At 49.7% G+C, this 25,434-nt stretch overlaps 2 protein-coding genes across 6 annotated transcripts; both read right to left on the bottom strand.

Annotated features, from left to right (window-relative positions):
• Positions 1-1,030: 1,030 nt before the first annotated feature.
• NMB (neuromedin B) lies at positions 1,031-5,385 on the bottom strand. The gene is made up of 3 exons (XM_049812022.1): positions 5,228-5,385; positions 4,555-4,757; positions 1,031-1,310 (listed from the first exon to the last, which is right to left on the bottom strand). Exons 1-3 carry the CDS (start codon positions 5,361-5,363, stop codon positions 1,263-1,265), a joined length of 387 nt encoding a protein of 128 aa, XP_049667979.1. The 5' UTR covers positions 5,364-5,385; the 3' UTR covers positions 1,031-1,262.
• SEC11A (SEC11 homolog A, signal peptidase complex subunit) lies at positions 4,669-25,424 on the bottom strand. Of its 5 annotated transcripts, XR_007507461.1 has the most exons (8): positions 25,291-25,395; positions 25,028-25,137; positions 22,866-23,063; positions 19,652-19,804; positions 19,026-19,145; positions 18,435-18,492; positions 7,030-7,402; positions 4,669-4,757 (listed from the first exon to the last, which is right to left on the bottom strand). XR_007507461.1 is itself a non-coding variant. In XM_049812014.1 (7 exons), the coding sequence occupies exons 1-7, from the start codon at positions 25,339-25,341 to the stop codon at positions 18,219-18,221; spliced, it is 741 nt and encodes a 246-aa protein (XP_049667971.1). In that variant the 5' UTR covers positions 25,342-25,424; the 3' UTR covers positions 17,983-18,218. The 5 variants fall into 5 exon arrangements, 4 of the variants coding, with proteins under 4 accessions (XP_049667971.1, XP_049667968.1, XP_049667969.1 ...); XM_049812014.1 differs by lacking the exons at positions 4,669-4,757; positions 7,030-7,402 and adding an exon at positions 17,983-18,269 and having other exon boundaries at positions 25,291-25,424; XM_049812011.1 differs by lacking the exons at positions 4,669-4,757; positions 7,030-7,402 and adding an exon at positions 17,983-18,269 and having other exon boundaries at positions 22,914-23,063.
• Between the last annotated feature and the right edge of the window lie 10 nt (positions 25,425-25,434).

The following is a 25,434-nucleotide window of genomic DNA, read 5'->3' as shown; positions in this document are numbered from 1 at the left end:
CTGCTTTTCCCTTGCACACGAGTAAGTTCCTGTGGGAGCAATACATTCATAAATGCCACCTGGGCTTCAAGCCACCCTTGAAGTGTTAGGCAGCAAGGTGAGAAGGTCTCCTGCTGTGGCTTTCTCCCCTCTACTGGTCATCAGCATGTTCAGATGCTGGATTCTCTCTTGGCTTGGCATGACATGGCTCTTGGCTCCTGTTGCTCTTGGGAAAAGGGCTCTCCATACTGCAGGAGCTCAAAGGTTCAGGTTGAATTTAGCATCAGAAGCGTGGAGGGGAAAAGCTTATGGTTTCATTTACAGCATCAGTCTGGAATCTGCTGTCAGGTTTAGCTCTGCCTAGGGACAAGCTCCAGGGGTGGCTGGGGGATATAGGTTATATCTACGAGCAGCACTTTCAGAAGGTGCAGAACCAGAGCCTGCTCATTGGGCTGTGCTCCATTACCCATTTTGGGCAGCCCCCATTTGTGCCCTTCTACAGCTGCCCTGAGCAATGGAGGAGCCCAGGGCTGTACCTCTGCCCACATGAGCGCTTAACTATGTGCACAAGGTGAAGGCACACCAAGCAATCATCCCAAAGGAGGCACATAAACAGGCTCAGTGTTTAATAGTCAGCATCCGCACATGAGGAACAGCAGAAGAAGGTCCGGCCAAGGCCAATGAGCCTGTAGTAAACCCTGGGGTCCCATAAAGCAGAGAACCTGCTTGAACCAGAAATCCCAGCAATGCCACAAGCAAGACACTTTTTGTTTTCAGGAGGTTTTGCTGATAGTCTCTCCAGCAAAGAGGGTTATAAAGCTGCTCCAGTAGTGAGTGGTGCGATCAGCTCATCCAAGCTTGTAATTTTGTCATGCAGCAGTTAGGGTCTCCTTCAGTGAGCAGAGGCTGCAGGGACTGAATTCAATCCCCTCCCAGCTGCTGAGAGCCAGGAGCTTCCCTTCATCCCCCACCAAGCTGCTCCCACTCCCCATTCTTCCTGCAGAAGCCCTGGGGGTCTGCCTTTCCCATCCTCACAGAAAAGTCTGAGCTAGTCTGTGCAAAGAGCCAGTTTTATTCACAGGGGCACATCAGACATCAAGGAAGCAGAAAACATACAGGAAATATACAGGGAGGCTCTGCTTTTCATACAAGCAATCACTATTAACAATATTACAGAAAGAATAAATAAAAGTGATGTTGCTACAGTAACCCACAAGGACGATGCTCTCCGTTTGCCATGCATGGCCGAGCCTGCAGACCTCATCCTCCATGGCTGTGCTTCTTCAGTTTGAAAAATACTTCTCCAGCACCTTTGTTAAAAGCCCTGTCTCCTAAAACAAAAGGCACAACAGTGAGACACTGGGTCCCATATGCAGCCTCCACAAACATCACCTGCTGGGTACCACAAGGCAGATCAGACAAACATCCCACGCTGGACCATGATGGCACTTTCAGGGGTGGTTTGGGATGGCACATGAAAAGGAAAGAGCCAGGAGCCTGGCTCCTGCCTCTCATCCTGTGCTCCAACAGCTGGACCACAGATGACAGACATCAGAGGCAAACTTCACCAGCCCACTGAGACACAGCCACTCGGTTGGGCCTCAGGAACAAGAGCAGCCTCAGGGCCTGATTCAGCCAGACTGCTACGTGAGAAGGCAAAAAGAGACACAAAACACAGCAGGGAAGAGTTACAGAGGGATTTTGTGGGATTGCATACTGCTCAGAGGTCCCAGAGCTACGCAGGGCAGCATATGCCTTCATGCAGAAGGGCTCTCCCCACACCCCTGGAGCCATTCCACTCCATGTACATGGTCGCACCCTGTCTGTCTCCGAGAGAAACACTGCCACACACCCAAGAAGATGACAAGAGATGGGGACAATCCTCCTCTGCCAGCTAAATCCTTTTCACACACAGAAACAGGGTGGCACTGTGAAGCCCCAGCGTGCTGAAAGCCAAGCCCTGCCTGCCACATGTGGTTAAAAAGACAAAAGAGAAATCTGTTTGCAAACCCCTTCTGCTCTGCGCAACTTCAGCCATCGCAAGCATGGAGCAGCACATGGGCTCTTGCTTTGCAAAGGGATGGGAAACATCTTGAGACAAAACCCAACAGCAGCAGACTAACCCACGTCAGGGGACAGCAAGCAAAAAGACTAAGCCCTGGGATTTATTTAATGCTTAGAGCAGCCCCACAGAAAGGAAGAACATGTTCAGGAATGATCAGTGACACCCTCAGGAAAGGAAAAGCCCATTGGATTTTTCAATAAGAAAGTTCCCTCAATACTTATCCTGCCATGAAGCACAGCACACATGCTGGAGGAGAGCAACACTTACAGAGCATGTTAATTCCTGCCTTGCTGACTGGGGGCTCCCAAGGAAGGGAGAAGCATCTTTGTTTTTCTAAACCGAGTTAAGATGGAAGTGACAGAACCTGCGCAGGGGGTGGATAGAGAGTTTCACGGAGCAGAGTTATTAAACGGCTTGTTAGGCAGGTGATGAAAACAGCACACAGATCAGTTCAAGCACAGGCTGAGTCCTGACCCCAGCTGTCCAGTAAGTCACTCTGAGGGAGAAAGCTGCCAGGGTGCTGGAAATTTGCATTGGCACCGTGTCACCCACAAGAGCAAGAAAAAATAAGGTCCCATGGAAAAGTATAACACAGACAGCGCTCAAAGGCACCAGGGAGAAGTAGTCCTGTAGTATCAACCAGCAGCTCAGAGGCAAGGACAGCCTGGGTGTCGGGTGGCAAAGAAAGGAGCAGGAAGGCAGGAGTTGAGTCTAGAGAGGCATCGGGGCAGTGAGGCAGGCAGCTGGCCAGCATCTGCTTGATCGTGAGCCAAATCATCCTCCAGCAGCAGAGCTTTGGCACCCAGCACACAGGTGCCAAAGGCCGATGTCCAGTGCTGGGTGCTCCCCATGGCCAGGACCTGCCTTTGAACACTGGCAATGAGCACCAACAGGGATGGCAGGGCACCAGCACCCAGCTGGCAGCCTAAGACACAGCACCAGCACTCAGGGCAGCCTCTGCCCAGGCACATCTGCAGCGCAAGCAGTGACCATGCAACTTACGTACACAAAGGAGAGCCACAAGGACCACTTTTATCAAACTCACACCACACGTTCGTGAACATCTTAGCGGATGAGGCACATCCACCACCTCTCCCATCATCTCAGGCAGTTAATGCAGCAAATACCCTCCTCCTCAAAGGCTCTCCAGGGAGGATGGAGAAGGGTCCAGGACCTTCACAGCCCTCTCCTCCCTTTCAGCTGCATACAAGAAGCAAAAGCTGCAGCAGCGCAGCGGTCACAGAACACAGCATCTTAAGGGGAGGAGAGTGATCTGGTGCCCTTAGCCATACCCAGGTGGCTTCACGGTGGAAAGCCCTCTATCCCGATGGGACCAGCTCTCTAGGAAAGCCTCAACTTACCTTAGTCTGCTGAAACTGAGTCAAGAAGGCGCTTGAACAATCAGTGCCACTCAGGGTCACATCCCTGCAACTCTGCTCCACCTGTGCCTTCCCAAAAAAAACGCAAATAATAGGAGCAAGCACTGCCTAAACCTGGATAACAGAAGTAGCTTTACCTGTGTGCAGTGTTACTGGATAGCTCCTCAAGTACAGCAGCTCACTGGGACAGTACATGTAGGACCCACCTAAGAGGATTTCATCCCTTCTAGGCTCTCAGCTACCTCCTGCAGCAACTAAAAAGGGCAAGGCACCATGGAAGCGTGCACGAGGCAACAGACAAGCAGAGCCACACGGACCAAGCAATTCCATCTCCGCATCCTGTGTGAGGATGTGTGTGTGTGCCTTGCTCCCAGGGGCAGGTTTTCCACTAGGAGTTGGGTGAGCTCTGAGGCAAAAGCCACACTGAGGACGCTGAGGATCTGCTGACGCTCAGCGGGACTGCTGGAGCTCCTGCCTGCTCCCCGAGACCCACTGTGCAGCAGTACGACTAACGCACACCTCCCTTCTGCAAGGCAAGCTAGCAAAACTATGTGCCCCTCAGTAATGAGGGATCCTGACCGCAGAGACACAGACCCAGGATGAGGGCATTAGAAGCCCAAGACCTCTTTGCAGGACAGACTCCTTTCCCTTCACATAAAGAGCTGTGTCCCTCCTGGCCTCTCTCTGCAGAAATAGAGGGGAGAAAGGATTTCCCTATTCCTGCAGTGGCTGGAAAAGGGGACATTTCTTCACAGCAGCCACAGTGACCAGCCATCCCCTTCTGCATCTGGCCGAGGAAGACCCCGATGCTTAACAGCCCCTGGACTGGAGATCACCACTGCCACAGTTCCACCACAGCACACACCTTGCCCATCCTCACACCCTTCCCAAGCATTTGGGACTATTAGCCACTGCCCAGCTAGACGCGAGCCTAGGGAGACTTCTCCTCTGCCCCTTTGTGGCTGGTCTTACGAAGTGGTTTAAGGAGGGTTAACAGGAGCAGAAAGGTGGGGAATACACCTCCAGCAGCCGTGCAGATGCTCCCAACTCCAGCAAGGCTGGCTGTTGCAGATTAACATCTCCACCACCTCCCTGCTCCGAGCATCTCTATCCATCTTAATCAATATTCACCTGGTCAGCGAGGTCATATTTTCCTTGGTTCTCATCCAAAAGTCTCTCTTGCAAGAGGATTTTCAGGAGCTCACGGGTAAGCAGTTCCATCATGTCCTCCAGCAAGGCTCTGAGAGAGGGACCGAAGACCATGGGCACTGCAGGCTCCTCCGGCGACTCCAGGCGTGGGGAGCCCGTGGCGCTCTTCTTCCCCATGAAGTGACCTGCAATACAACGCACCTGTGTGTCCAACCACACAAGCGCCTGTGGGGAGGGAGAGGCAGGGGCTCCGGCTAAGCTGTCACCTGCTGCCTCACGCCAGCGCAAGTCAACGAGAAGCAACTGAGCGAACCGAGTGCCTAAATTAGCCAAGTACAGGAAAACGAGGAGAAACCCAGAAACCCCAAGCCCTCGTTCCGCAGGGGACTTTGGGGGAACTTCCCCCTCCTGCTGACCGGGTCCCTGGGGTTAAAGCGGTGCCGGACCTCTCACCGGCAGGTGCGGGAGGAGGTAGCCTCATCCCTGCCCCGGTCTTCTCCTGCCCACCACGGGTCCCGCCAAGCCCAAGCCTCTCAGCGTTCCCCTCCGCGCTGCGGGGTAGCGGGGGCGGGGGGGGGATCCCCACGGGGAGGCAGAGGGTGCCCTGCACAGCCCGCCGTCCCACAGCTCCTCCACGACACGCGTCCCCGCTAACCTGTGGCCCAGAGGTTGCCGCGGGGGTTGACCTTGATCTTGGCCGCCTGGCTGCGGTGCTCGGCGAAGTCGAGGTGGACGGCGGGCCCCAGCGCGGCGCCGCAGAGCAGCAGCAGGAGGCAGCGCAGCGCCGCCATGGCCGCCCCGCCGGGACCCGGACCCGCCGCTGCCGCCGCCGCCCCGCCTTATACTCCGCGGGAGGGGGGCGGGGCGTGCTGCGGCCCCGCCCCCTCGCCGGCAGCCGGTGGGGGTCCCGCCCTGCCGCCCGCGTCCCTCAGTCCGCCCCGCTCCCCGCTGAGGGGAGGCGAGGGCTGGCGCCGCTTGCTGCCCGCGTCCGGGGGGGGGGGGGGGGGGGTGGTCCTCGCCCCCTCTGTCCCGAACCCCTCTCATCCCACCGCCCGGGGGTGCTGCCAGATCTGCCTCCGAGGTGAACGGCGTCGGTGCTCTGCCCTCGCCCACGAATCCCACGGTCCCGTTGCAGGAGTTGGTCAGGGTGGGTTTTACCCCTGCTCAGCCCGGGCTGCCTAACCCCACCACCTCCCGCTTCTCCGTCTGCCCGGGAACACGCTCCGTGATGCTGCAAGCGGCCTTGCGAGGACACGGGGCGGTACCCGTGGCCAGCTCTCGGCACCCTTGGACGCAGCCCCTCTGGGCTCCCCAATTTTTACGGGCCAAGCTCTCCGAGCAATAACCACCCTGACCCTCATCCACCGCTGGTTATTCTCTTTGAATCCTGCCTCCGGGGACACGGCCTGGCAGACCTTGTTGGCGAAGACCATGGCAAAGGCGGCCTGGAGTCCCTCAGCTTTGCCCATGTCCACGACCATTCGTCTTCCTTCTTCAGCCTTCTACAACTAAAGGAGTTTGTTGAGATGCGTGAGGAACATCAGCTCTTCTGTAACTATGGTTGGACTCGGTGATCTTGAAGGTCTTTTCCAACCTAAATGATTCTACGATTCTATAAAGTAGAACTTCTATAATAATAGTTATATACTTCTGTAACTATAGTTACAGAAGAGCTGATGTTCCTCACGCATCTCAACAAACTGAGCTTTGGCTTTCCTAATATTGTTCCTACAAGCCCAGGTAACACTTCCAGATTTCTCCTTCATGACCTGTCCATGCTTCCACCTCCTTCATACCAGAGCTCAGTCATGAGTTTCATTCCCAGTTTAGCCAAACGCATCTCCCACAAGTACATCTACTTGTGTACCTGATTACTGGGATGGACTTGGAAGATCTTGTCCTTAAAGACCTGCCAGCTCTGCTGAGCTCCTCTACTCTTCAGAGCCGCCTCCCACAGGACCCCACTTACCAGATCCCTGTAGAGGGTGAAGACCAGAGTCTGCATGTTACTACTCACCTTTTCCTCTCCCTTCACTATCTTGCAGACCACTGTTTCCTGACCACTACACCCAAACCTGCCACTGGTTATCACATTCACCATCAGTTCCTCCTCTTCCATTAATGGGATGGAGCTATGCACATCCAGCAACAGCATGGATGGAGCTGTGTCCAGCCATGCCAGGGACAGAGATAGTGGGGGCCTGGGACATGGACTGTTTATGCGCAGGGCTCAAGTGATGTGAAGTCCATGTAAAATTGGAAGCATTTCATCAGGGCCCCCCCCCGAGTAACAGTTTGTGGTCTGTTTCTTCTTGTCACCTGCCTGCAGCCTACAGGGGCTTTCAGGCTCCTCCAGGTTCCACATTTATACAGGGGTGCTCTCAGGGGCTAGACTGCTGCAGGAAATGCATCTGAAATGGTAAAGACAAGATGAGCATGAATGCTCAGAAATCTCACCTAGCATGCTGGGCTGTGCATTGTCTCCATTTTGTGTTGTATACCCAGACCACTATCAGGAAGCAGAAGGTCTGAAGGGTTGGGGGCTGACCAGGATCAGGTGGCCAGCAACACAGCTCTCTCAACAGCCACAGTACCTGAGAGGCAAGCAGAGCAGACTCAGCGATGGTCACCAAGTTCAGAGAGAGTCCAGATCATCAAGCACGTTCATGGTGATGAGGCAGGTCCCAGGGCAAGCTGCAGGTCAGGATGAGGTCTAGTGGGGGTAACCAGGGTCAGACACAGTCCAGACAAGTCCATAGCGATGAGGCAGGTCTGAGATCAGGTCAAGTCAGTCCATAGCCAGGCACTGCAGAGCTGGAGACCAATGCTCCTACAACATAGATCAATGAGAGATTAAAGGCTCAGGGCTGAGCTATAAATGGGTTCCTGGGCCTATGAGGGTGGAGGTCCCAGGTGGGACCCATTAAGGCCTCACCTCCTCAGGGCCCTGACAGCTTCTGCCAAATTTACAGCTCCATAATTTTACAAGGAGGTGCTGGTTGGTGGGGGAGGAGTACCTGAGACGACCCGGTTCTCCTGGGAACCGTCACAGGGAGGATTTATTAGTGATGCCCTTCTCAGCATTTACTGCTGTTTAAATGAAAAGGACTAGAGGAGATTCGCTTCTCTTCAACAGCAGGGGGTTACAGTGTGAACTGCAAATGCAGTTCTAATGACGGGAGGAAAAAAAGTAAAAAGTACTCCTGCTTTAGACATGCATCCTTCCAAACTGTGTGCGCATCCCCTTGGGTGGCCAGCTGGCTGGTCAGCATGTGCTCCCTTACCATCTGGGAGTTGTGCCATGATGACGGGCATGGCCTACTGGGAGATATTGCCTTCTAGTTGGTCCACCACCCATCAGGGAGGTGGCTGCCTCTCTAGCCTTGTATCTATGTGTGCTGAAAGGCCTGGGCTGCAACGGGGAACCTCGCTCCACTTTCTCACCACGTTCCTTCCCTGCCTACGTTCAGCAGGAGTATTGCTGAGCAGGGCAGTGCTGGGCCCACGCCTCTGCTCGCCTTTTTGAGGAGATGGCCCTTTTGGGTGCTCCCCATGCACTGCGTGGGGTGTATGAATACGACGCCCATCACGGATGGGCATTTGCAGCACTGTGGCCCTGACCCTCATGCTCGCATCATGGCAGCTTCATCTCCTCCATTGAGTCAGCTGAGAGACGTGGCTGTGACCACCACTTTGGCTCTGTCCCCTGTCAGTCGCCACAAGCCTTGGGGGAAGGTTTCACTAGAGTTTGATTGTGCTGCCCGGGCTGATGCCCACGATCCCACCCTGATCTGATTTTGAACTAGACACACAAACAGAACTGACACAGAGCTTTTCTCTTTTTCAGCTGGTGGCTGCAGGCTGCACACACTACCTTGGTCAGGGTGTGAGAGGGGGAACACCAGGGCTGATCTGCACTGCCCCATCTGCACCACTACCTTCTGGAGAAGGCAGGAGTAATTTGCAGGGCAGCTGGGGCTCCAGCTGCACACGTGCACGTGCACACACACATACACACGCTTTTTAATTTCCTCTTGCAGCCCGGGTCCCTCCTCCAATGTCCTGCACTGTCACTACATACTAATAAAACATGGCTTGAAATGGACTGACGTGATCTCAAGCCTTTTTTTCCAAACGGTTTTAAATTCACACAAAGTGGCAAAAGCGCTGGAAATTTGGGGTGTCTGGAGAAGGCCTGGGATGTAGTCAGGGCAGGAGGAGGAGGATGTGAGGTTCAGAGAGGGCCCAGTGCTGGCACAGATGAGTTGGGTTTCTCCTCATGCTGGGGAAGGGTGTTATCTGGGAAGCTGAGCTGCATTCCTCCGTGGGTGCTTTGGAGCTGCTGGCTCCACTTCACAAGCAAACGACTTGTCTGCTGCTTTTCTCCCAGAAATGCCAGGGCTTCGCTCAGGCAGCTGCAGTGTGCTGGCTGGGGGAACCCCTCCCTGTGTCAGGGTCCAAACTCTGCCTGAAGGCCCAGCAGGACTCGGTCTGTTCCTGGTGCTTGCTATAGCTGCTGTGTCCCTGCACACCAGCAGCGAGAGGCGGGGAAGAGTGAGATGAGGAGTTACCTGTAGGATTACGGAGGATGAAGCCAGGGATAAAGTGACACCAATTACAGAGAAGACAGAGAAAAGAGCCCCAGGCAATGACAGCACCTACCAAAGCGTGACCTGGGTTAAGTCCTGCTCCTTCAGGGCAGCACAGTGCTCCTTAGAGATGGACTGGAGAGGGGCAGGCAGCCCCCAGGGACAGGGGACCAGCAGCAGGAACCAGCACAGCATTTCAAACAGGGCGAAGACTTTTGTGCTGATCGGATTTGAACTAGATAAGCAACCAAACTGACGCACATCTTTCCTCTTTTTCAGCTGGTGGCTGCAGGCTGCACGAGTTACCTTGGTCAGGATGGAAGGAGGAATAGAGGAGGAATAGGTGAATCCCAGTAGTACTGACGAGGGACTGCAAGACAGGCTTGGGAAAGGCTGGGAAAAGGAAATCAGGGAGTTCCTGCCCTGTTGCAGTATCATTATAAATGCTTGGAAACTGAGGGGACACCGGATTAATTGCCGAGTACCAAGGTTTGGCCAGATGGGGCATGTGGGGGAGACTGGAGCCCATAACCCTCATTTCAAGCCTGGGAAGAAGAGCAATGGAATAGCTGCTCAGGGACTTGGTGGAGGCTGGAAGTGGGAGAACGATTCAGGGCAGCCACTGGGGTTTTTATGGAAAGTGACCCTTGAAAGGGACCCAAGCTCACTGCTCGCTGAGCAGCAGCATCGGTGCTAAAGTTGAAACTGCACAGCTGTAATCCAGGCAGGGCTTTGAGAAGACTGATTTCATACTCTGCAGCAGTCTCGTTAAAAACTAGCCCCAGACACCAACAGACAGATCCTGAGCAGGAGGCTCCGACCAGCTCGCCCTCCTGAGTGGCGTAATTACAGCCAAGTGAGTTTTCCGTTGAACGTGGCGTGGGTGCTGAGCAGCCCCTGGGCAGGCACGGGTCCTTCACAAGCAGGGTCCATCCAGAGGGTGTTTTACTGCACCTGCAAATAAGGGCTGCAACTCAGTCGTATGGGGCCAGAGTGGGCTGATCACACTGCTGCCAAATTCCTCCATTCCTGGGAAGGCAAGAGAGCTGCCCCCTCCCTTGTCACCCTGAGCCTGAACAAACGCAGCCTTGAGAGGTGGCTGCAACAGAAGTGGCCTTGGTTACAAATGGAGACCAGGTTTTCTCTGGATTTTTTTAGTCCATATTTTCTTCACGAAGAGGTGATGTTGTTCCTAATTTGGGAAAAATAACTGGCACCCGGGACCTGCCTGGGAGAGGCACCATAACCTGAACTCCAGTCCCCAGTCACTAGCCTGGCAGGGTTTGTGACATATTTTCAGCCTCTGCCTTCCTCCAACTTTGGCGCGCAGAGCTGGGCCTCCCAGCACCTGCACACCCATCTGCCAAGCAGCGGGGCAGCCAGCACTCAGCAGCAGAGGAGGCTGGGGCCTGCTGATGTGACAGCTTTGGTCTGGAACCTGCTGAGACCTCCAGCATTCAGGGCAGGAATTATCACTGCAGCGCTCCTCCACTGCTTGCTCTCTCCAGCTCAGCAGAGGTTCACTTTCACAACTGTTACAGCCACCAAAGGAATCTTCCCAACTTATATATCAAAAAAGGTATTACAAATTCTATTTTAGAAATTGATTCTGCCAGCAAAGGTCACTGCACTGACTTCCGCTGGTGGTGCAGGAGATTGGCCTGTCAGCCACTAGCTTCCTGCAAGGGCCTCAGCAGTAGAGCCAGGGAAGGACAGAGGTGACTCAGCAAACGCCAGGCTTCTGATAGATGGTTATGTCCTTGAGGCAGAGCATGCATCTGCACAGAGCTAACCCTGTCCCCTCTCCTGGTGGGATTAACCCTCTGGGGCGGGGTGAGAGCAGCCTGCAGCCACTGCTCCACAGCCATGCAGAGATCCACGCGCCCTGCAGGAATGGGCCCTTCTCACCCAAAGCAGCCTCAAAGCTCCAGGGATCCTTAGCTTGCACCATTGGTTTCCCCCAAGGCCTCCAGTTGGAGGAAACTGTGACTGTCTGTTTTGTTCTCTGTTTTCCCCTAGTAATTCTTGCACACAATTTATTTTCTCGATGGCTACTGACCACTGAACTGACATTTTCATAGCACAATCTGTTACGACCCCAACGTTCCAGATGGTAACATTTAACTCAGAACCCGTTGTTTTATAAATAGAGTTAAAATTGTTTTTCCCCCCTGTGCACCATTTTATATTTATGTACATTTGAATTTCATCTTTTTTATTGCCCAGTCTCTTTCCACAGTTTGCCTTCGTCCACTCAATCCTTTGTATCAACAGCAAACTTCAGTATTTGCCTGCTTTTGCTGATCATTTTTGAATACGCTGAAGGCAGTCACTGCACAGCTCCCTGGTGTTTTCTGCTACAGAGATTGTTGCCTCCTACTTTTTTTTCCTTACCTTTTAGCAAATGATTTTTCCCTGTAAGGACCTCACCTCCTACTCCAGGGCCAATTCCTTTCTTTAGGAGCCTTTGCTGAGGGACCTTGCCAAACACCTTTGGGAAATCCAGGTGAATGATCCCAGTGGGCTCACCTTGCCCATACATCTCCTAACTCCTTCAACAAGCTCCAACTCTACTCTTCAAAGCAGCCCTACTCCTTTCCAGTCCACAGATCTGGTTTATAGCCTACAGATCCCTGCACCTCCACCTCAGCCACCACTCTGTCCCTTGGTGCCATGGTGGGCTTGACAGAATGGGTACTCACCACAGCAAAAAGGTCAACGCTTTCAGGTTTGCATCCCCTCAGAGCCTGTGGGCAGCTCCACCCAGGCCTGGGGGTCCCTTGCTATCTTCTTGGTCACTGATCTCTTCTGCAGGTTCTTCCGCTGCTGGTGTCCAGGAGCTGATGGCAGCACAGGACACCTGGGGTGCCCTGTTCCTTATCAAAGAGCAACTCTTATCCGTGTAGGGCTAATATGAGTAGTAACAGACCTGTGAAACTGGCACTATTAGCAAATCCTCCAAGTGTACCTAAAGACGAAGCAAGATTTCACCAGGCAAAGAAAGGAGACCTTTCCATAACTATGCAAAATAAATGTATCTAAAATCTGCACAGCTAAGAGAGCCTTGCTAACGCTGAGCTAATAATGAACAAACATAACAGACCAACCTGGAAATACCATGGTTCACAGTGTTTAAAGCAAGGTTAAACAAGGTCAATTTTTTTTCTTCTCTGTTGAATTATGCTTTGATACTTTGGCATTGACTATTGCATCTCCCAGAGAGGTGGCCAGTCTGGCCTGGGAGACACTCCAAGCTGTAGAGCTCCCAAAACACAGTGCAGGAGCTCCCAGGCCCTGCAAATATCCACCTGGGCAGGCAAATACATGCCCAAACCGATGGCTCTAATAAAAACCAAATACAAAGAGCAAAGGCTTCAAATCCCCCTATTTGTCTCTTTCACAGAGCTCCTGCTGCCAATAAAACTTAGTAGTGGTTGTTTCAGCCTCTTCTTCACCACTTCTTCAAAGCCAGGTCAAATTTTAAGTCCTGCCATATGCCCGAGGGTCTGTTTTGATGCATTTGTCTCTTGTTTACAAAGATTAAATTCCTCTGTTACATTCATTCGTCCACAGGCAACAACTGTTGTTCATAAAAGATAAAATTTGAAATCTCGCACATCTTGTTTTCAACTCTCTTTCAATTTTCATTTAAGCCGTAAATGAGTTGTGGTTTTCCCTGAGGTTTCCCACTCAATCCACGCCCGCTGGACATAGTACAAATAACTGCTCTGCAAGATGACTTAGAGAACAAAATCTTGTTTTCTTGCAGGCAAATCCAGGGCTAGCTCAGACGTGTCCCAACCAGAATTACATGGCAGAAATTTGACATCCCAGTTTCAGTGAACTGAGGTTCAGAGAAATTAAATTGAAGTTCATTTTCTCCACATTATTTTACCTCTGCCTCTCTGGAAACTGAAACCCTTGCAAAGTTAGTTTCTACAGGGGAAGGAGAGATTGGAAAAGAAAGGTGGTATCAAGATGCTCGGCAGAGAGAGCTCTGGGAAGTGTTTTTAAACAGAAGGAGCAAAAAACTCAAGAAATAAGGAGCCAGGGAGAGGGAGCAAGAGACAGAGAACGTGTCTGCTCTGTCCTGGATCACAGAGGGTGCATTTCTAGTCCATCCCTATTTAGACTGTCCTCTGTGGAGATATCTGATTTCCCCCAAGGTTTAGGGAACTCTGCTAGATCAAGCATTCAAAGGCCCTGCTGGAGTTGAACATGTGTAAGAATTGCCCCATGAGCAGGAAAAGGTTTAAACACATGATGTGCTCAACCAGCAGGACCCAGCACCCAGGCGGGCCCTGCTCCACGGGGAAGCAGGACTACGCGTGAAGGAGTTGGTGTTTTTTTACAGAAATTGAGGGGTAAGCAGGGATGAGCACACAGCAGCAGAAAAGCTGCTACCATGAAGAGGGGCTCCTCATGGCTGGGCAGACTACCAATCAGCAGTGAAGCCACGCAATTATGGCTAAGTAGATCCAATAAAGCAGATTTGCCAGGAAAGCCATTGTGCCCCTTCTGAATCCAACATGCATCAGGCTGGTGGAGCTAGCTCTGCAGAGACCTGTGGCTTCCTGATGGGTGAGCAAGCTGAAGCGCCTGGGTGCAGATGATGAGGGGATGGAAGTATTGCAATGGAGGGGAGAAGGTAAAAGGGGCAGGAAGCTATTCAATTGGCTCAAACCGCAACGTAGGTGCTATTTCTCTTCTCCCAGCAGCCAGCAATGAGATGATCAGATCAGTCATCTACTATGCATCAACTACCACCAGGAGCTGCTGACACTGACGGGAACCGTGATGGCTGTGCCTTTCTGGCATCACCCAGGCACACCTTGCAGTCTGAGAACCGGAACCAGGACACTACTCATCCGATTTAGCCGCTGAGTCACTGACACCGTGTGGGTCTTCAGCCTGGGATACATAAACATCTGCTTTACAACCCCCTTGCTCCAGCACAGGAGCCATCCCCAAGTCGCATGCTCTGCCTGAGCCACCTTCTCCTCTCCTCTTGGCCAACGAGCTTAGTCCGTTCTGGGAGCTGTGCGCTGGATTTGCATTCATGCATTTCTCCAGCAAGAAGTGGTCTTCTAACCACGCATGGGCAAGACTTCATCTTGCAGATTCTCCTCAGAAAAAATAAGGTTGATCTGTTCTGATTTTAAGGGCAAGAAAACTACCACAAGATGACCCAGTCTCATTAAAGAAAGCATACAACCTATCATCTTACAAGCCCTAGAAACTCCTGCTAAGCAATATGCAGCAACAGATCTGGATGAAACAGTGTAATGCTTGTTACTGTTTAACCGACAACTGTGCATTCAAGCATCATGAACATACAAAGACAGCCTTTGTCTCAAGGAGCTTCAACTTTCAGCACATTAGTCCTCACAGCTCACCTCCCATCCATCATGCTTTTGCTTATGCATTTAGCTTTGATATGAAAAAAAGTCACCCAAGAAAATTCTAGCAACATTCAGAAATAGCCCAGCATCACTTTGCTCTGTGAAACAGCTTCTGCCCATGACAGAATCTGTGTCCTGAACTGCGGATGTGATTGAACAGTAATTAAGCAATGAAATTGCCTACCAGAAAACCTGCTCTGTTTGGCTGTAAACACAACAGAGACAGAAGCAATCTTAGCCCTGGCAGATTTTTTTTCTTTTTTTTTTTTTTTTTTTTTTCCTTTATAAACCAGACCTTTCAACACCCACATACTTTACAAACAAATCCTATTCCTGTTGTGACACAAAGATCTCCACCTTTCCTAAGCCTTAGGTCTCAAAGGCTTTGTTGGAGCTGGCCAGACAGCTTCACCTTTAAAAAAAAAGAATAAAACTGGAATAAAAAACAAAGACACATCAAGTTCTAACAGCAAAACCCCTGGCTCTGCGGGAGCACAGCAGCGCTCGCCAAACATTTCAGCATTAGCACCTAGCTGAACCAGAGATCCTGCACGCTCTGTAGCTTTTCTGCTCAGCAAAGCAGAATAAGTCTGGCGGGGACAGAGCCAGCAACAACTCTTTTGTCATCCTACCCCCACGTTCTGTTTCCAATTTGCGCAGGCTCATCCCCAGCACTCCCTCGCCCCACTGTGGCAGGAAAAACAAACGTTACAGGGATGTGGGAGGTGATGTGGGAGGCAGTGTGGGAGGTGGTGGGCGTTAGAGCTGTGAGTGGATTAACTGCTTATTTATCCTCACTCTAATTAGAGCCAACACCTCGTTTCACGACTGCAGATAACAAACACAGAACCACTGTTCTCAGCTACACTGAGCTGAAAATAGGCAGAACACGGGCCATAGAGATGAATTCCCAAATCTCACACCGCAGACCCTGATTTAGGGCAATTGTTTCTGTTCTTGACGTGCCTGCAAACCCAGAAGAGAGTAAGCCACTGAAGCTGACCTGCAGCAGGCTTCATGCCAACCTTTACCCCAATGACCCTGCATTTTTTAGGCACTTCCTGCTCAATCGCTTCACATAGCATCATGTGAGAGCAAGGCTGGGAAAAGCACACCTTCCTGCAAAGTGCCCAAGCGTGGGTTTGCACCCACACCGGCAACAAGCAGGTGTCCTCAGCTGCACTGATTGCTGACACCTGCTGCCAGTAACCAGTAAGCCTGCAACGAGCAGGATGGGGACATAATTTCCTAACATCTCAAAACCACCATTAGTTTTCTCTAAGAACTGGGATTTCAGCAGATGCTCTTTATAAGCTAATCCTTGCTCTATAAGCATAAATCCTTTGTATTTTAGCCTTTTTTGTCAAATTAACTCACTGACAGCAACACAACTGCTTCTGCATGCTCAGATTTTTGCAAAGGGTGTGAAAGTGAGAAGACTCAGAGAACAGTAACAGCAGCACTTTCAGCAAGTTTTCACTGGGAGGTGTTGATTAGCAGATTTCAGAAGAGCTCGACTTTATGTGAGCCCAAGTTAAAAACCAATTTATGCACAAAACCAGCTTTAGCTAAAGGCAGAGCAGGGAACAGAGACTCAGCCTCAGCATGATCTGCAAAGGCAGAAATGCTGCTTGAAGTCCTCAGAAAGGTGCTCCACGGTGATGGCAGCTCTCAAAGGTGATTTTGTGTTCCCTCACTGCTGCCTAGGTTTGGCTTTTGACAAAAGATCCCATCCATGACTCAAGCACTCTGGAGAAACTCTGTATCCAAATTCTCTTCTCAAGGGCTCCAGGACCACGAGTGGGAGATATGGATTTTATCACCATTTTTATTACTAAGTTATGCTTACTCAAAGAGCCACAGGCCCAACGCTCAGTGCTAGGGGCTGGACCCGTTCATAGACTCTTTGCAGCGTCCCAAATGTAAGATGATTTTTTTTCTTCATCCTACTCGGGGAACAAACCACCCAGTTAAACCAACTCATACTGGGATACCACAGGTCAGCTCAGCTACTGACCATTAAGCAAAATGGTCCCACAGACATAACTAACAGCACAATTCACCACCAGAGATGGGACAGGCCTGACAAGCCTAATGAGGTACATATGTGAGGAACTGAAAATAGACCATAAACACCCCGTTGGGTTTTGTCCTTGCCTTTCCCGACTGCTTTTACCCTACACAAGCTGTGTGCATGGCAGCAGCAATCATCTTTAATGATCCCTGTTGCTGTGGAATCTTGCAGCAGTCATGAGGAAGAGGGAATAGAGGATGCGGTGAAATGCACCCGAAATAACACACAGTAGCTTTGAAGTGTCTGTAAATTTTGCAAGATTGAGAGGAGAGCTGTTAACCTAGGGGAGGAGACAGGCTCCCTCTGTCACAGGGAAGCTGTCCTAGTGAGACAACTGGGAAGTAAACTGCAGAAGAGGGGTCAGGCAGCCTCAGACAGAGGTAGCAGTGGCATTGTGCTCCCACTGCCTGCTCTTGAGAAGATCTGCCCTAGTGAAGACAAAGCAAAATGTTTTCATGAGTCAGTATAGACACCATGGAGGTGAGTTATAATGGTCAATCACTCAGTGCAGGTGTCACAAATTTATACCGAAGATGATAACTGGAGTCTCTGCCTTGTACCTCTTTTCTCGGGCTCTCCTCTGACCCCACATCTTCACAAGCAGGATCACCATCCTGAATGAGAAGCCTAGAAAAAAAGCGGATGGCCATGGTGACAACCAGTTTCTTTTTTCAGACCTCAGTGAGGGCTCAGCTTTTCCGTAGCTTTCAGGTGAGCTGTAAGACATGGCCAGCTGCAGGGATCATTAGAGACCTAAAACCCCTTTCCAAAACTAAGAAAATATTACTATTGCATCCTACTAAATCATCCCTGCCAAACAGCTATGGGTGTTGCCCATCTCCATTCTTCTGTTACCTAGTGGCACAATGTCAGCTTATGCATGAAGTAATCCTTTGACCTTGCAGTCTTTAAGCAGATTATTTCAGTGTAATTTACAGAAACAGAAATATTGAACAGATATACAGTTCAGGACTGTTCACTCTCCAAAAACAAATGAGAGGAGCAGCTGCTATTTTTCTGTAAAGAGAGGACAAGTTAGTTTGCTAGGCCCTAGGAGTCACTCTGCAACAGCAAAGCCCAGGTACCCCCCCAAGGACACAGGGCAACAAGGCTGCACTCAGCAGGGCAATAATGAAGAATGTGGCAGGGCTCATACTGGGCGAGATGCAAAAATCTTTATTCCAGTTCTCAGTTGGAAAAAACATCACCTCCACAGCTCACTGTTTGACAATCCAGTCAGCACAGGCAGAGGCCACGCTTGCCCAGCGGAGGCACAGACTTAGAGGACAGTGTCCTGTAGGCACTTCGAGAGGAAGCTCAGCTTCAAAGTACAAACACTGAACAGTTTGGCTTAAATTTTTAATATAAAAACTCACTAAAAATGCTAAAATGTGACAAACCATTGGAAATACTGTGACAAACATTCGCCCTTACGCAGTAAAAACCAAAACAAACCCAAACTGGCAAGAAGCTTTGAAATGCATGTTTTCATCTTCCTCCCGGCACATCAGACCATCATCTACGTAAAACGTTCATCTAAAAAATCCATGGCACCTTCACCTCGTACTTCAGTGCAAGAGGCTACTCTCGATGGACCAGCACAAATAACCCCAGTAAAAAGAGGACTGCATACTGTAAGAGAAAGAAGAGAAGACGCAAGAGTGCACATTCACATCTAAAGATGCAGTAACAGCAGCAAACATACAGGGCAAACGGTTCTGCCTGTGTGTATAAAGTTCTCATGAATTCATTTTAGCTGGGGTGGGAGAAGCAGGCAGAAAATGAAAGAGCTCTTACCTTAAATTTTGGATAATCATTCATTAAGATAGTCACTATTCCAATATAGGGCACAAATCTACAAGAATAAAGGTTTTATTAAAACAAACAGTATTCAAGGGTGCATATGGGAGAAGCACTGCCTTGGCACTTGTACAAAGGAAGAGCCACTGAAGCATGCCGAGGGCTACAGTCAACAGGCTTGGGACTTCTTCCTCCCAAGCAGGAAAGCCATGGCAGTGGGGGCTGAGTGACAACCAGCCCCAGAGCGTGTTTTAGCATCTGCCTTGTTCAGATCTTGCTTGCCTGCAAAGACTGTGCCTTGCAGAATAATTTTGATGAAAATTCTGATCATGCCTGAGTATGCACTGCCTTTGCATCGGTGTCCATCCAGCATCAAAATCTCAGGATGCAGCTCACAGCTTGATACCTTCGCTTAGGCCACGCTAAGAACTGAACTACCTTTGTTTTTTAACTCTCCACAGTACCTTGTGAAAAGCTTTCACGCAGGTCACAAAAACCCAGCAGGGAGAGTTCAAGAAGAGGGGGGATTAACAGATGGGATTGGGGGAGGGCAGTGTAAAAAGCTGCATCTTTTTCAGCTTCACTTACCCTCTCGCTCGTCCTACTACGTCCTTTTTCTCCAACCAGTGTTGCCCTCGTTTGTACAGCCCTCTGTCATCAACAGCATTATTGTCTCCCTTTGTCAAAAACTTGATGTCACCATTTTGCCTAGCAAAGACAAGACAGCCAGGTAAGTCAGAGAGAAAGAACTTATTAAAAGCTGTTCTAGAACAAGCGTGTAGAGGCTAACACAAAGATATTAGAAGCAATTGTGTCCTACATGTTTGAGCAGGATGAAAAAGGGAAACTCTGTCAAATGCAGTGGAAAGCAGACGGTTTGGAAAAAAACTGCCAATGAAAGAATGAATTCTAGCCCCAGCCAAGCTTTCCAGCAGAGTTTAAGAACAGAACCAGCAGGATGAGCCATTTCTAGCGAAGGTGCAGCTATCACCTCTTTGCTTTTGACCTCTCACGTTCATGCTTCTCTCGCTTGATATACAAATGTTGGGTTCTGGGCTCCGTACTACCACCCAAAATGAGACTTTGGGGTAAAGCATACAGTTCTACTCAGTAGTGGTCAGAAGCAAGCTGAAACTTAGAAATTATTAGGAAAGGGGGACAGAACAAAACAAACAATACCATTATGATACTGCATGAACTCACGATGTGCCTACATCTTGAATGCTCTGTGCAGTTCTGAACTCCCTACATCCTTTTTTGAAATGGAGAGAAGAACTGGCAAAGGTTCAGAAATGGATAACAAGGTCTGGAACCACTTCCATACAAGAAACAACAGACCAGGACTCTTCAGCCTGGAAAAGACAGAACTGATGGGAGATATGACGGTAGTCCAATACAAACAACACAGACAGCAACAATCAAACAGCTTTTCACTGCCTCTTCCAATACAAGACCTAGAGGGCATCAAATGAAACTCAGAGGTAACATGTTAAAACAAGCCAGAGAAGGTGCTACGCAGAACTAACAACAGTGCAAAACTAAACCACGTCTCTCTGGAAGGATATTTTGGATGCCAAAAAATTATAACAGTTCAAAAAGTGACCAGATACTCCATGTAAAAAAGGAAAGGAGGCTATTAATAAAGAACTGTGACTTTATGCTTGCGTAAAGCAGGGACATAACTTGCAGAAAGCAGGGAAATTGTCACTAACATACTCTCTCTAGTCTTTCATTGGTCCTGAGATGAATTAGCTTGCCAGAAACAGGATCCTGGAGCAGATGAACCTTTGCTTTCACCTGGAAACAGCTGCTGTTATGCTCTAGCTTTACACACCATGTTATGCATTCTTCCCCAGTCATTTCCATTCAGCTTGCTGGCCAGCCAGCAATGCTTGCTTCTAAGCAGGAGTTTGTGCCACTGCTCAGGGATCAGCCAGTGACTGTCATCTCCCTGTGGCATGTGAAGGCAGATGCTGAGCTGGAGCATTCTCATTGCTTGATTCTGTCTGCATACTCACAGAAATGACAGATCAAATGCAACACGGGAAAGCATGCAAAAGGTCTTCAGAGCTCATGCTGTTTTCATCATGCCTGAATACCAATGTGTGTTACTTGACAGGAGAAGCTTGGAAGGAAAAAAAAAGGGGAAAAAAAGAACAGATCTTTCTTCAAAGCACATTTGGCTCACAGTGTGGGAAAAACAAACACTCTAGGAGCTTAAGAGATACAATCTGCAAAAAGATGAAGATACCCAAAGGTGCAGATAATGTAGTTTCAGCTCTGAAGACTGATGGCGTAGGAGCACACCATCTTTTTGAGCAAATTCAATGCTCTATCACGAATCAGCGTGAAAAGCCCACAGCACAGTTGCTCTGCTGTCTGAAAGGTGAATGAAATCTTGTCTGGCTGTCCTGCACCAAAACCACTAAGTAAATTTTGACTGCAGACTCTGTGTTTAGTGATAAAGAATTAACTCAATTTCACTCTGAACAAAGAAGAAAAGGCTAGCAAGTAAAAAACATTTTCTCACTGAAACAATACTGATGTGAACTGGAGCCTGAGTTGCCACAAAATCACTGAGAACAGGGTTTCTGTTTTCCTTCATTTTGACACTCTTGTCAGCTTTCACAGAGACTTTTCAGTTTCATATTCAGTCCATAACTACAGGAAGAAATGGGAAACTCCAGCTATTCAGAGGACACTCCTGAATGGCAAACTGGCACCAGAAAAATATTCTTTAAATAGTGAAAGAAGCAACTGATATCCGAGTCCTTCCTTCAGCACCCAGCTTCAGGTCACAGTACAAATTTTTCAGTTTTATCTTCCCTAACATAAAGATCAGGTCTGTGTTTGGTTGTTTTATTTAAATGAAACCTAAAATACTGGACAATGGCTTTACTTCACAGAATCTAGGATTGGCACTATGGTCCTGTTAGATTTAAAACAACAACAAAAAAAAGTGCAGGATACCTTAATACCTAGTGCTGAGATAGAGCCAGACAAAAAAAGAAGGGTGGGTGGTATCTGGAGATGAACTGCTGCACAGAATGCACATTTCCGCTTCTCCTTCCCATACACTGGCTGAGAGTGGAGAAAGAAGACCCTGACCTTTCTTGCCTCTTCAAAAATCAGCCCAAGCAGCAGCACCAGAGCCCAGCTGAGCCTTCAGCATGCAATAGGGGAGGAAGAAAGTAGCCTTTCACTTAGAAGTGTTCCCAAGACACCACAAAAAGTGCACGTGCAACATTAGATATCAAATTTACCAAGTATACTGACCTTATTTTTAAATTAGTGGTATCAAAGTACTTTGAAAACTGACATTGTTAAAAGTTTTGGGTACAGAATAAATCTGAACAGCAAAGAATCTGCTCTGTCTACTGGGAGAGGTGCCACTCCCTCATCCAGCCAGTATTTCAGCTGGACTATTTATGTGCACGAAGCTGGCTGACCTTGATGTTGGGCCAGACAAATGGTCTAGAAGTCCCAACAGCTGTGGCTGCTACGAATGCTTGGGGGAACGGACCCTCTCTAACCCATCAACCTCACTTGACTAGAGCAATCTTCATATGCCACCTTTACATACAATTCAAGTGATTCACTTGACCTAGGAACAGATCTCTGAGTGCTGGTATAGTTCCAGTTCATTCATATTGCAGCAGGCATTTACTCAGCTGAAACAGATGCTGGGACCCCATCCAACTGTTGCCCTCTCAGAGATGGCTTGAAGAATTAGGGATCCAGTTCAAGATTTAGTTTTCACTCAAATGCCTCACGGGGCTGGCTCATATCCCCACAGACTGGCCTGCAGCAGTCACAGTTCCATCCAGCAAAATCTGAAGGCTCATGGCTGCAGAGGAAGCCTTGCTTGGAAAACTAAGCCCTGTTCAGCAATCAAACCAGACTGACTGCACTTCATTCCTTCAGACATGCAACCTGCTAAATGTTTAGAGAACAAACAGTACACGGAGAGTGCAGCGCACATAGAGACTCCGAGTACAACTCAAAACTTCCTACAGAGTAAAAAAGAAACACCCTGCCTCTGCATGAGAGCAGGAACCAGGACCATAAAGACACGCTTTAAAATAATGCATGCTACACACAAAATACCCTTCTTCCATAAGCTCTACCTCTACAGACAAGAGTCACTTCACACACACAAATGCAGCTATACCTACAGGAGACAACACAGCAACATTACGTAGCAGCTTGGGACAGAAACGATGGCACAGGAGACATTAGGTGGCACAGGGAGTCCAGGATATCGGCACAGACTCCCCAGCTTGTGCATTCTGCTGGATAATCTTTACAAGTAAACCAAGGAGGGCAGATTTTGTCTGTCTGAAATGCCTCTGTTACTTCCTACAGCACCTGGATATCTGTTACTGACATCCCACCCATTCCTTTACCCAAGGAGATGAGGAAACATACAATTTAGCTAAACGTCTGCAGTACAACCCCCGCAGATTCTTGACATACTTCTCATGAATTTTCAGGACGCGATGGACTATAGGAATTTCCCTTCCTTCTATCCTAAAGACCACGATTTCTCCCACTCTGATTGGATCTTCAATTCGGTTTGTGAGGAACAGGAGATCTCCTCTGTGAAAAGCAGGCTCCATGCTTCCACTGAAAAAGAGAAGAGGAGTAATCAAACAATATTTAAACACTCAGTATCAGGTTTTGGCATTTATAGTCCTTTAAGAAACATCCCACAAGAACCTCAATGAAGAGCTCCAAAGAAAAACACCTTGGAGACCAGGTATGTGTCTAACCACTATTACAATCAGATTTTCAATCATCACACTACCAGCAGTTTAGATTTGCTGGGAAAAGAGCACTGCCAGCAGCCAGTGTTAAAAGCACGCTAAACAGGAAAAGCCTTCTGCTTTCTTAATAACAACAAAGCTGATGACAAATGGTATCTTCTCGACTTCTGAGCTCTTCATTGGAAGGGCTACACTGGCAGCACTGCAGTGGTGGGAAGCTTTTTTTATTTCATTTATTTTTGGTTTTTGCAGGTAGACAGATCATGCTCATGAACAAAGCACTGAAAACATACGGGCTCTTGTATTCCCATATGGAACAGACAGACGGGTGTGCTAAAAATTTGTTATTGTGATTCATCACTTTGCTTAACGATCTCATTTCAGGCAATGCTATTCAAGTTATTTTTCTTCTGTCTTGTAAATGGCAAGTGTTAGAAAATACTTAACCTTCTTAATTCCAGATAAATAATGAGTACAAAACAAAATGATGAACTTTAAGTACCACATATATTCACGTTTTATCTCCAGAGAGTGCAGAAGCTGCTATTCAGAACAGAAGATCACATCGCTGAAGAAGGGACGTGACCTAATGGCCCCTGTCTTACTCACTGGGAGGAACAGCATGAAACATCTTCACAGTCCCAACAGGAGGGAGTTTTGTTAAATGGCATGTGGCAATTAACACCAATGTAGAAACAAACAGAAAGGCCAACGTGGACACAGAACAAGCCCTGTGCAATATCCATGCCAGCATCTGACGGCTGCCCAAGGACTTCAGCCACAGGAATTTGTCCGAGGCAGTAGGAGGGTGGAAGTAATGCTGGTGGTAGCTACAGCACGGCACTTCTGCGAGGGCAACACCTGAAACATACCCAGCTACAGACCGATAACCGCTATATAAAAGAGTACAGCTAAGGCTCCCCTTTTCCTGGCCATGTTACAGCTCACTAGAAGGCCAGGAAAAAAACCCAAGCAGCTGCAAAAGAAGAGTTAGCGGATACTTCTAAGGATGCAATGGAACACACAATAAAGCTCACCAGGCATTTCAGCAAGCCAGTTCCCATTTAAAAAACCCAACGACTCCTTTTCACTATAGGAGTTTATTCCCTGGCACCTCAAAGGTTTCAATTCCCTTTTCATTAACCAAGACTTCAACTATTCATGTAGCAGCAACAACACATGCAGAGGGGCACGGCAGGAGGTACCCATACACTGTGATGTTCTGCTACCATAATTTCTACTACGGGAAGTGCCATTAGCCTTGATGAGAAGAGGAGCTCTGCCACAAACACTGCTTTTATAGAAGAATGATCCCCTGCAAGCGACGGGTTCATAACCCTCTGCTTCAAGGCCTTCCTTCCTCACGCCTCCTTCACCCACACTGCTGAGCGTTTCTCCCACAGGTTTAGTACAATCCAGAAACACCGGGGTTGCACTCTCGTCATATTTCTTTGAAGTCCTTCCTCCTCTTTCCCATTCCTCTGGACCACCTCTCTAACGCAGCATCCAGCCAGCTGACCGAGGTGGAAGGCTGAGATGCTATTTTACTGCCAGCCTCTCTTATCTACTTCCTCTTCCCTCGCTTCTCCTCTGCGTTATGGAAGAGCATGAATTCTTGGAGAGCCTCTCGCCCGCCGGGGACAGGCCAGCACCCTCCAGCTACCCCATCCCTCTGGAAAACCTCTGGGGAGTGGGATGGGGCGGCGGCTCCAGCACCGCCGAGGCCCGCGGCTCTCCAGCCCTTACCCACGCCCCGTGGGGTTTCACCCCTCACCCCGGAGCGCTACCGCAGAACCATTTCACCCCCCACGGCGTGGGATTTACCTCAGCACCACCACGATGGGGCTCTCGCTGCCCGTCACCACCATCAGCCCCTTCCAGATCATCAGAGCGGACGAGACGATCATGCCGAAGTTCAGCACCTGGTAGTACAGCTTGGGGGCGGGGAGGGGGGGGGGGGGGAAGAGGGGGCCGGTCAGGCTCCGCGGCCCGGTCCCGGGCAGGGCAGAGCCGGCCCGATGCGATCCCCCGGGACCCGGCCCGACCCGATTTCCAACCCACACTCTCCCCCCGCCCCGGTTCGGCACCTGCCGCTTGTTCATGCGCCGCACATCGTCCAGAAAGTCCAGCGACAGCATCGCCAGCCCCGACCGCGGCGGCTGCACCGCCCGCCCGGCCCCGCTTCCGCTTCCGGCCCCGCTTCTTCCGCCCCCCGCCGCTTCCGCCCGCCG

The sequence above is a fragment of the Accipiter gentilis genome, chromosome 10 (genome assembly GCF_929443795.1).
Source record: "Accipiter gentilis chromosome 10, bAccGen1.1, whole genome shotgun sequence".
Classification (NCBI taxonomy): domain Eukaryota; kingdom Metazoa; phylum Chordata; class Aves; order Accipitriformes; family Accipitridae; genus Astur; species Astur gentilis.
The sequence above is the reverse complement of the archived record's forward strand: the minus strand, read 5'-3'. Positions and strand labels throughout refer to the sequence as shown.